The 12,243-nt window shown below is 44.5% G+C and overlaps 1 protein-coding gene across 3 annotated transcripts in view; it reads left to right on the top strand.

Moving 5' to 3' along the window:
- ALAD (aminolevulinate dehydratase) overlaps window positions 1–12,243 on the top strand; it is a 110,805-nt gene that overhangs the window by 13,887 nt on the left and 84,675 nt on the right. For all 3 annotated transcript variants that reach the window (XM_029613384.1, XM_029613383.1, XM_029613385.1), the window contains exons 4-5: window positions 1,201–1,297; window positions 11,821–11,956. In XM_029613384.1, coding sequence (XP_029469244.1) covers window positions 1,201–1,297; window positions 11,821–11,956 — 233 coding nt within the window. The remainder of the gene's footprint in view (window positions 1–1,200; window positions 1,298–11,820; window positions 11,957–12,243) is intronic.

The following is a 12,243-nucleotide window of genomic DNA, read 5'->3' on the forward strand; positions in this document are numbered from 1 at the left end:
GGCGTGGTGCAGGCCCGGGGGCGTGGCCGAGGCCTCCGCACCAGCCCCAGGGTCGGGCGATGGCGCGCCAGCAGCCTGCTGGCGCACGCAGATTTACACCTGCCTCGGGTAGTCGTAAATCTGCCAACAAAGGTGGGGGGGGTTAGATAGGGCCGGGGGGGGGGGGGGTTTAGGTAGGGGAAGGGAGGGGAAGGTGAGGGGTGGCGGAAGGAAAGTTCCTTCCGAAGCCGCTCCGATTTCGGAGCGGCCTCGGAGGGAACAGGCAGCGCGCGCCGACCCCGGATTTTATAAGATACGCGCGCATCTTATAAAATCCAGCGTACTTTTGTTTGCGCGCGCTGTTTTTGAAAATTTACCCCTATATATATAATGCAGTTGGGGCTGTCTAGACCATGATTCTCCCTTCCTCCGAAGGATGGAGTGAGAGAGTTCTGCAGGGAGGTTGTGGCAGAACAGGGATATGGGGGAGGGCAGGGGTGGTGGGATTTCTTCTTTTGTTGGGGGGAAACTGCACAGTTGCTTTGCTTGCTCTTTATATTGAAGTGGGGATGCTGAGTGTCTCATTTTCATTCTGTTTCGTGTCCTGGGAGATGGGGAGTTCCATATTTAAGGGAGCACCCTGGGAATTTGGATCTCGACATGAACTCAACTTGAAGATAATGGAAATTAGGCAGGTCAGCAAACGTTGCTGCGCCCGATACAAAAATCTGTATTAATTGCCATCTTCTTCGCTGCTCACGAGCAGCCCCCATATGTTGCACAGATGCTTTTTTTTTAAAGAATTAAAAATGTTTGGTTGATACCCTGCTTGAGGGATTGTCACTGTGACATGAATCTCCTCCAGGGTGTCAGGTCTCAAACGGGACTTTTGGAAATGAATTTTTTTTTATAAGGGATTTAATATAAAGGGTTTCCCATTCAGTGTGAGCGTACTTTATGAACCCTCTACCCAGACACATTAGAATACCACATACCACAGGTTCTCCTTTATTTTGCATCCTGAGGAGAGACCGAGACATGGATGCACAGCACTGCTCTGAAGGTTTTTCTTTTCATAGTTTGGATTATGCTGACATCCTTTTACAATGAGAGTAGGTATGAGTATGAATCTGAGCATGAGTCTGGTTGGGAATGAGCGCTTCCTGTTATTTAAGAAACAGAATTGATGGTGTGGATAAAGAAATGCTCTTTCTATTGCAGATATGGCATCAACATGCTGGAAGGAATGCTACGCCCCTTGGTAGACAAAGGTCTGAAATGTGTGCTGATTTTCGGTGTTCCCAGCAATATGAAAAAGGTAGGACTCGGGGGTATCCAGAGTCTGGCTTTTGAGAATTGGCAAAAGGCACAGGCAGCTGATTTTGATCACTTGCTGAATGTTCAGATAGGTTTCTCAGAGGAATGTGGCTGCATAATCTATTGTGTCCCCTCTGAAACAAAGACCAAGGGATACACAATGAAGGTACTAGGTAATACATTTAAAACTAATAAGAGAAAATATTTTTTTACCCAATGCATAATTAAGCTTTCTGGCTTCCTTATCTCTACCAGGTCTAACAGTCCAGTCTCCAGAGATCAGACTCATTCTCTGGGGGCTAGGGGCTCTTTGCACCTAGTGCACGCATACAACATCTTGCCAAGTGGGAGATAATCATACATGTGGCACTCAGTGCTAAAGACTGGAAAGCCTCCCTCTTGCTGCTGGACTACTTTCTGCATCATAACTTGGTTGATTTGTTATCGAGTTAGAATTTCTACATCAGCAGGGATGTAAAGCTAACCTAAACTGTTTTTAGTCAATAGATTTATTTTAGATTTGTCTTGCAATGATCCTCAAAACACTACAATTAATTTACCTATATCTTCCTAGTTACCCACCTTATTGACTGGAAATCTAGCCAGTCTGATGAGAGAGCATGACACACCATTTTCTAGAGCTTGCCCAGGAATATTCCCCCTGAGATAAGAGGACCCCTCCCTGATCGCCTTCATTATCTTTGGGGGTTGTGGGTTAGTGTCCCTTCAGCTCTCGGCTCTGAAGACAGGTCTATGGGGTCCCAGTTCCAACCATCCTCATACTGCGTCCAGAACGTTACCAACCCAGCTGGCATCGGTGCCCCCTATCGATACAGTGATGGTCGCTGGTTCCTCCAAGGAGGAAGCTTCACTGAGGCCAATGGAGACACCGAGGCCTGCTGCCCCCCCCCCCCCCCCTTCAGTTTTACACCTGCACCTCTTAACGTAGGCAGAGCATCTAGGGACTGTGATAATAAAATATATTGGGGCCATCTGTTCAGTAGAAATGCACCAAAGGGTGACTGGAAATCAAGAGCTCCCACGTATGGACAGCAGGGGCTTTTTAAAATCCTTATTAGTTTTAATTATTGCATGTTCTTTGATATAAACACCTTATTGTTACCGAATACTAATGGCACCACCTATGTAATGTACGACCCATATTTTTTTATATTGGTGCCCTATTGTAAACCGTTATGATGGTGAATAACTTAATGACGGTAGATAAAAACTCTTAAATAAATAAATAATATATGTGCTGTTTTGAAATATTTTATTGGTGTTTGGGAAACTGTAAAAAAAGTATATGATTTTAATTAATAGAAATTCTATTTATCAGTAGTTTTAAAATATTCTTTTATTAGTATGGTTTTTCTATTATAACTGATGCTTTATGTTTCTTGATTTTATTTGTTTTATGAGGAGTGGTGGTTCTGTTTTTCCATTATTAATACACAGAATCTGGCTTCTTGGGGTTTCCATTTCAGTTTTTGTCTAATTTGTGCTCCTTTATTTTGTATTCTGTATTTGGTGAGGGTCTGTCTCTGCTCTGTGAGTGTGACCATGATGAGAGATTCTGCTAGCATAGGGATCTATAGCAATCTGGTTTGTTTTGTTTCCTCAGTAGGTGGTGTATTGGTATTCTAGGACCCAGTATAATATTTACCCTTGCTTTTTCCCAGGTAGGGTTATTGTTGTTTGAGTCCTTGTTGTTATTACTGTTATGTTACGATGGGATTGCAGTATAGATTTTGAGTGTCTTTTTTGCGGGGTTTTGTGTTAGTTCACAATGTGTCTGGCAGTGGAAGGTGGTTGTGCTGCTGTTACTGTGAGGTGACACCAGAATTTGCTCCTGGTGTGGTGGGGCAGTAGGGTTTCACGATGCGCATGCACAAGATAAGCCAAACCATGTGGTCGTAGCACTGCTTTTTCTAATAATAATACAGGAGACAAACTCCCATACCCCAACCGTTCCCGTAGAGTGGGGATCAAGTATGCTACGTTATAGTATCGGAGATTGGCAACTCCCAGTCCCCTTCCTCTCTAGGTGTCATTAATTTGAGAAAGTTAAGACGGCCTCTTTTTGAATTCCAAAAAAATTTTCCACATATTATCTGCAAAGTCCTAATGTCCTTAGAGAGTAAGTATAGGGGGGGTCATCTGTAATAAGTACAGGAGTTTGGGAATCAGCATAATTTGGACTTCTCCCGAAATATCTTTATTAACGGGGGTATATTATGAAGGTACCATTTCTGCGGATCACTATGTATCTTAATCCCTAACAGGCCGATTCAGTAAAGTCCGTGGGAGAGCGGACGAACGCCCGCTCTCCTGGCGCGCGATTCTCTATTTAAATGAGGCCCTAGCGTCTCCTTTTAGCCCGGAGCGGCAGCTGTCAGCGGGTTTGACAGCCACCGCTCAATTTTGCCGGTATCTGTTCTCGAGCCCGCTGACAGCTGCGGGCTCGGAAACTGGACGCCGGCAAAATTGAGCGTCCGGTTTTCGACCCGACAGCCGCCGGCCCATTTAAAATTTTTTTTTTTACTTTTTTTTACCCTTCGGGACCTCCGATTTAATATCACCATGATATTAAGTCGGAGGGTGCACAGAAAAGCAGTTTTTACTGCTTTTCTGTGCACTTTCCCGGTGCCGACAGAAACTAGCGCCTACCTTTGGGTAGACGCTAATTTCTTAAAGTAAAATGTGCGGCTTGGCTGCACATTTTACTTTCTGTATCACGCGGGAATACCTAATAGGGCCATCAACATGCATTTGCATGTTGAGGGCGCTATTAGGTTCTGCGGGTTGGACGCGCGTTTTCCGCCCCTTACTGAATAAGGGGTAAGGGAAAACGCGTGTCCAAGGGCAGGTTAACAGTGTGCTCCGTCAGAGTGCACTGTACTGAATCGGCCCGTAAGTATTTAACAGTATCTCCTGCCCATAATAAAGGGAAATCTGGCCAATTTGATCGTAGGTGCCCATTAATGTCCATGGCTTCTGATTTAGTTAAATTTAGCTTCAGACCTGAAAAGGTACCAAAATTGTGTATAGTGTCTAATAAGATCGGAAGGGAACTGGGGGCATTGGAGAATAGCATGAGCATGTCATCTGCAAAAAGCATCATTTTTTGTTCACTGCTCCCCGTCCATATGCCCGGTATACGGCCATCTTGTTTATTTTTATGAATCAGGAGGTCTAAAGAAAGAATATGAAGGAGAGGGGAACGTGGACAGCCCTGCCTCGTGCCTCTACCCAGTGTAAAAATTGGGGACGTAGATCCATTGATTATATATATAAACGCTTTAGGATCTTGATATAACAATTTGATGGCTGTTAGAAAAGAGCCTTGAAAACCAAAGGTTTGTAACATGTCAAATAGATAAGGCCAGGCCACCCTGTCAAAGGCCTTTTCGGCATCAAAACTAACTAACAAAGGGTCTGGTATACAACAGGTCTTGCAACTCTCTAAGGCCACCAGGAGTCGTCTAATGTTAGAAATGGGCCGCCGGCCATATACAAACCCCGTTTGTTCTAAAGAGATTAAGTCAAGTAAGATAAACTTTAGCCGAGAGACCAAAGGTTTGGCATAGATCTTCACATCCTGGTTAAGGAGCGATATCGGCCTGTAAGACCCTGGGTCTGCTGGGTTCCACTCTGGCTTCTGTAAAATGGTTATAGCCGCCACTTTCATAGTCTCAGGGATGTGAGCTTGGGTCATCATATGATTAAACAAGGCAACCAAGGCATGTGTAACTGGTTCCCGTAAAGTTTTATAAAATAGGGAGTTTATGCCATCGGGACCCAGGGATTTATGAAGCTTCAATTCTGATATAACTTTTAGAATCTCCTGAGGTAGAATTGGCCTATTAAGACTATCCATTTGTTGAACAGTTAGCTTAGGGAGCTGCAACCCAGCAAAGAAAGTCTGCTGATTGAGTTCATGGGGAGGGTCTGACGCACACAAAGTTTCATAAAATGTTTTGAAAATTTGCCCTATTTCAGACGTGGAAACAGCAGACGAGCCGTCTGGTCTCCGAATGGAACTAATGAACTTAGAGGAATGTTGGGTTCGCGTTAATCAGGCTAACAGTCGCCCATGGAGGAATAATTTATATTTAAAGGAAAACATACTTCCTACCGCTTTCCGATGGAGGAGGTCATTCAATACAGCCTGTGTTTGCCGGAATCTGTCCCTCCAGATATCCGTATTAACGCGATTCCATTGAGCTAGTTCCTTTTCCAAGTTCAGAAACCGAGCATTTTGCTGTCTCTTTTTTTGGATAATATATTTGAGGATATCACCTCTTATCACAGCTTTCGCTGCATCCCAGTAAAGGACCGGTTCATCTATATGTTGTCCATTAAATTCATCATACTGTTTCCACTTCTGAGTCAAATACGCCTCAAATTCCGGATCTGCAGCCAGCCATTCAGGCATGCGCCTCTGAAATAAAGAAGGCATTTCGGCTGCCGTACCGGTAGTACAAAATACCGGGCAGTGGTCCGATATCACCAAATTACCTATCTCAGCCCTATCTACGGTATGAAATAGGGATTCAGAGACAAATATGTAATCTATTCTGGATTTGGCTGGGTGGGCTCTTGCGTAGGGAGTGTAGTCTTTTTCGGTCAGGTGTAAGACCCTCCACATGTCAATTAGCTGTAGGGAAGTACTCAGAAATGTGAGTCCCTTCTCAGAACCCAGTGTGAGTTGTTTACTATTGGAGCTCCTATCCAAGGCGGGGTCCACGATACAGTTAAAGTCTCCGGCCATGACCACTGGGTGAGGTCCCAAATCCGATAGACTGGTGACCAAACCAGTAAAAAATGCATGATCATATTTATTAGGGCCATATACTGACGCCAGAAAGACTGGTTTGCCAAATAGGCAGCCTTTGATTAGGACTATTCTGCCCTCCATATCAGTCCACTGGGTCTCTAGTTGAAAAGAAATGGATTTGTGTATGAGGATAGCTACCCCATTACGCTTGTGGGACCCAGATGAAAAATAAACTTGGTCATATCCCCTTTTATTCTTTAGTTTAATGTGTTCCTTGTCTAACATATGTGTTTCCTGTAGGAACACGATGTCCCCTTTTGTCTTATGACAGTGAGCCAGGACTTTTTCCCGCTTTACAGGGGAGCCCAAACCCGCCACATTCCAGAACATGTATTGCACTTTAGGACTCATTATCCCAATCAAGTGGGCTGTCCAACCCCCAGAGGGTGTAGTAATATATGCTTGCAATAACTGGGTCAACCCCAGGGCGCCCAGCTTGTCAGGACTTTCTGTTGCCCCATATAGCACAGCCAGAGGACCCCTGTATTGCCGAGTACATATCTATACAGTATCATCAGGTTTATCCATATCAATACAACCTTCCAGTTCCACTTACCAAAATACCCATGCCAAGCCGTAGGTGCTTCCCTCCCCTTTCCCCTCCCACCCCCCCTCCCAAATCAGACTTCCCAAGCATGTCCAACTGTACACCAATCGAGCTCTCCACATCGAGAGCCAGAGTCATAAGGGTGTGGTCAGGTGTCCGTCCCCGAAGGAAAGAATCAAAGGGAAAAAATATAACAAGTAGTGCCAGCATGTCCAGAATAGCGACATAACCAGTCATGCAGCTAAGACTAGGCTGTACCCAAAGCATGCAAAAATCAGAACTGCTGTCTTCAATTGTTCACGGGACCCAAATACCTCAGTTTCCCTTCATGAAATTCTAATGAAAAGGTGTTAGTAATCACTCCGTGTCCACCGTGAATGTAGCGGCTAAGGATGCATGATTCAAGTAGTACCTGTCGCCCTTCAGGCCTCAGCGATATTAACCACAGACTGTATATATTTTTGGGCCTCTGGAAAAGAGTTGAATGCCTGATTTTGTCCATTATACCATATGCGCAACTTCGCAGGGTACTTGAAGGGTGAAGTGTACTTGTTTTGCCGCCAGTTGAGAGCATAGCGGGCCAAATTCCTTCCGCTTGGCCGCAACCCGAGCTGAGAAATCTTGGAATATTCTCATTGGCTGGTTTTGGTAAGATAAGGTTGGGATCTTCCGGGAGCTTTGCCAGATGCGTTGTCGGTCAGCAAAATCCAATATGTGGGCAATCACAATCCGCAATCTTTGGTTCGGTAAAGCACGGGCGCCGAGGCAATGGGCCCTCTTGATCTTTAAGGCTCCAAGCTGAGTCGGAACGCCCAGAGCCTCAGGCAGCCATCGTGTAAGTTGCTCGGCAAGGTCACTGTCCGGGATGAACTCCGGTATGCCTACGAAACAGAGGTTGTTCCGGTGAGACCAGTTCTCCAGTTCGTCAATCTTGACGCCTTGTGATTGAACCAGTTGCTCCAGCTTATGGATTCTGCGTTCCATGGCCAGGGTCTCATCTTCCATCACCGAGACACAGAGCTCGAGTGCGTCCAATCGGGGGTGCAATTTGGCAAAGTCTGTTTTTAACTCTGATATCTGCTCCGATATCTTATCTAGCTTGCCAGAAAGAGCCGCAGTCACAGTGGATGTTAGGGTCGCAATCGCAGCTTCATCACCTAGGCCCAGCGGACCTTTATCAGTGCCAATCACCATTTTGTCTTTGCCCACTTTCGGCTTATCTTTATCCTTTTTCGCCAATGTTGCAGGCATCGTGGCAGGCGATTTATTCACGTATCGGTCGATGTTCATAAGCACTGCTGAGCATAGGCGGTGGATGTTGAAAAGAAGATCTGATGTCCGTTGATAACACTGATTTGAGGACGGACACTTGGAGCCGGGGGAGAATACGTCTTCCCCAGATCACCACATCACGTGACCCCCAGGGCCAACTGGTTTTAACCCCAGAGTTCTGAAAATGGGAAAAAATTAAATTACAGATCCATTTCTAGTCATTTGCACCTTATAATTAAAATTGTCTGTTGTACCTGAAGATTGGAGGGTGGCAAATATGACACTGATCTTTAAAAAGGGCTCCAGCGGTGATCTGAAAAAGTATAGATCAGTGAGTGTCTTCAGTGCCAGAAAAAACAATAGAAACTATTCTAAAGAATCAAATCATAGAACATATAGAAAGCCATGGTTTAATGGGATACAGCCAGCATGATTTACACAAGGGAAATCTTGCCTCACCAGTCTGCCACATTTTTTGAAGGGGTTAATTATGGGGGTTGATTTTAAAAAGACTGCGCACGCACATGGACACGCTGATTTTATAACATGCGCCGGCTTCCATCCCACCCAGACCATGGCCCTGAAAAAGGAGCAGGCTGGGCCCTTTAGAAAATGTGTGTGGTGCACGTAGGGCCCAGCCACACTCGTAGCCGCTGGTATTTGCATGCACGGGCCTTTGAAAATTTGGCCTTATGTGGATAATGGTAGCTGGTGGATATAGTGTATTTGGATGTTCAAAAGGTGTTTCACAGAGTACTCCATTAGAGACTCCTGAGAAAAATAAAAAGTCATGGTATAGGAGGCAGTGTAGTATTATGGATTGCAAACTGTTAAAAGATAAGAAACAGAATAGGACTGAATGATCAGTTTTCTCAGTGGAATAGAGTAAACAGCGGAGTGCCTCAGGGATCTGTATATGTATGGATTTGTGTGTGTGTGTGTATATATATATATATATATATATATATATATATGTATGTATATATGTGTATATATATGTGTATATATATGTATGTATATGTGTATATATATGTGTATATATATATGTGTATATATATGTATGTATATGTGTATATATATATATATATATGTATGTATATGTGTATATATATGTATGTATATATATGTATGTATATATAGATATGTATGTATATATATATATATGTATATATATGTATGTATATATATGTATGTATATATATATATATATATATGTATATATGTGTATATATGTATATGTATGTATGTATATATGTATGTATGTATATGATCTCCAAAAAGTTATGTGTGGTAATCAAATTTTCAGATGGCACAAAATTATTTTGAATTGTGAAATCATAAGTTGGTTGTGAAAAATTGCAGAAGGACCTTGTGAGACTTGGAAAATGGGCAACCAATTGGTAAATGACATTTAATGTGGCAAGTGCAAAGTGATGCACATGGGGAAAAGTAACCCACACTATATTTACATGGTGTTATGTTCCATATTAGGAGTTACCACCCTGGAAAAGGATCCGGGCATCATTGTGAACAATACTTTGATATCCTTGGTGTGCAGCAGCAGTTTAAAAAAAAAAAAAAAAAGCAAACAATGTTAGGAATTATTGGGAAAGGAATGGAGAATGTTATAATAGCTCTTTATTGTTCCATGGGGAGACTGCAGCTAGAGTACTGTGTGTAGTTCTGGTCATCTCATCTCAAAAAAGATATAGCTGAACTGGAAAAAGTATAGAATGGCAACCAAAATGATGGATGGCAGAAGGATATGTATGATAAGTCTTTAAAATCATGAGTGGAATAGAACGGGTAAATGTTAATCCGTTATTTACTCTTTCAAAAAAATTCAAAAACAAGGAGACACTCCAAGTTAGAAAGTAGCACATTTAAAACAAATTGGAGTAAATTCTTTTTCATTCAACACACTATTAATCCCTGGACATTAGCAACATGGGATCTATCTACTGTTTTGGACTGGCAACAGTTGGAAATAGGATACTGGGCTTGATAGACCCTCAGTCTAACCTAATATGGAAAATCTTATATTCTTATGTAATAGGCTAGGGTCTGGTAGCTGTGTTTTAATGTCATTCATTCGGGCTGTGAAAAACCCAGGGTCTGGTACAGAAGGTGAAAGTATAAGCTCTGAACAAGAGCAGAATTTGATGGTGATCATGTCTGATCTCAAGGTGGCAAAACAGGTGGCTAAGGCAACAGCAAAAGCCCAAAAGAGACCTGTTTACATAGGGAGAGGAATGGTCAACAGAAAAAAGGTAATATTGTTCCTCTATAAGAGTCTGGTGAGACCACATTTGGAGTACTCTGCACAGTTCTGAAGACCATACTTCAGTAGGATATAAAAAGGATGGAGCTGGTCCAGAAGATAACTACAGAAATGGTCAGTGGTCTTTGTAGGAAAGCATATGGGGACATACTTAAAGATCTAAACATGTATACCCTAGAGCAGAGGATCCTAAACCTGTCCAGGAGGATCCCCATCCAATAAGGTTTTCAGGATATCCACAATGAATATGCATGAGAGAGAATTTGTATGGCATGGGGGCAGTGCATGCAAATTTATCTCATGCATATTCATTGTGGTTATCCAAAAAACCTGACTGACTGGGGGTCTTCCAGGACAGGCTTGGGAACCACTCCCCTAGAGGAAATGTGAGATAGGGTAGATACATAGGGACATTTAAATATCTGAGGTATCAGTGCTCAGGAGTTGGATCTCATTCAAATGAAAGGATACTCTGGACGTTGCGGTCCGCTCCGCAACCCTCGCGTCCCGGCCCTTACCTCAAAGTCCCAGCTGGGCCACTCTATGCCTGAACCAGCTCCGTGAGCATCTCCGCGGGGGAGACGCCATTACCCTGAGCTCCTTAGGCGCACGCGCTCGCGCTGTCACGGCACTGATATAGCCCGTTTCCCGCCAGAGCGTGCTCCGCCCCCCTCCTGACGTCAGATGCCCAGTCCTACTTAAACTCCCCGCGGACCCCACTACGACGCCTTGCAACCGGGTCCCTTGCGGTGCCCAGTTGCCCTGAGCTCTGGTGTGTGACTCCCTCGCACACCGTACCTGCCTGCCTGCCTGCTTGGTCTACTACATGACTTGCTCGCACTTCTAACCTCTCAGCTCTTGCCTGCTTCAGCACCTGTCCAGGTTCCTGCCTGGTCTCGCTCTGCCTGCCTTCAGCCCGCTACAGTTCCTGCTTGGTCCTGCTCTGCCTGCCTTCAGCCCGCTACAGTTCCTGCTTGGTCCTGCTCTGCCTGCCTTCAGCCCGCTACAGTTCCTGCCTGGTTTCTCTCTGCCTGTGTTCGGCTCGCTGCAGTTCCTGCCAGGCCTCCTTCATCCACTCCAGTTCCAGCCTATTCAAGATCCGGACCAGAGATCACCTAAGTCCCAGCGGCCGGGTTCCTACGGGCTCCTCCCAGGGGGCCACCGGCTTCCAGGGTGAACCTCCTGAGTCCCAAGCGGCTGGGCTCCCAAGGGCTCCTCCCGGGGGAGCACCAGTCTCCGGGTGAAGCCTACTGTCTACACCAGCCTGGTCTGCCTACCGGCCTGCTGCCCCGAGGCCATAGTCCAACTACCCCAGGTCTTCCGCAGGCCGGCCTAAGGGTCCACTGTCTAGCTAGTCGACAACACTGGAAACAACCTTATTTTCTTAATAAATGAAATTTCCAAAGTCTCTTTTGCCCTGATTGTCTTGGTTATATTGTAAGCTCTATTGAGCAGACACTGTCTCTTGTGTGATTTGTAGAATGCTGGTGAGTAGCACTATATAAGTAATAAGTAGTATATACATTTTTTAGTTCTCTTCCTTCTCATGCTGTTGTGATTATTAACCAGATTATCTTTTTATAGGATAGCAGGGGCTCATCTGCTGACTCTGTGGACACTCCAGCAATCCAAGCTGTCCAGAAAATTCGTGCTGTATTCCCAGAGCTGCTTGTTGCCTGTGATGTCTGTCTGTGTCCCTACACTTCCCATGGGCACTGTGGTGAGCAAAGCCCAGCCGTCCAGTTCCTTGTTGGTTTAGGGTTACTCAGATATTTAAACCATATCTGACTGGAGTGCTGTCTGTGAGGACATACTGTGGTACCTTCTGGTTCTAGATGTAGATGTAGTAAAAATGTCCCTATCCTTGGGGAAAAAAAACAAGGATCAAGCCAAACCATTTAAATAAGCCTACTTTGCCCTTTCCTTAGCCAGAAATGTGATCATGGGGTGAAAATATCTGTAATCTGAATTCCTTCTGTCTCCTGCAAAATTAGCTGTAAGAGGTAT

Source organism: Rhinatrema bivittatum, chromosome 8 (assembly GCF_901001135.1).
Source record: "Rhinatrema bivittatum chromosome 8, aRhiBiv1.1, whole genome shotgun sequence".
Classification (NCBI taxonomy): domain Eukaryota; kingdom Metazoa; phylum Chordata; class Amphibia; order Gymnophiona; family Rhinatrematidae; genus Rhinatrema; species Rhinatrema bivittatum.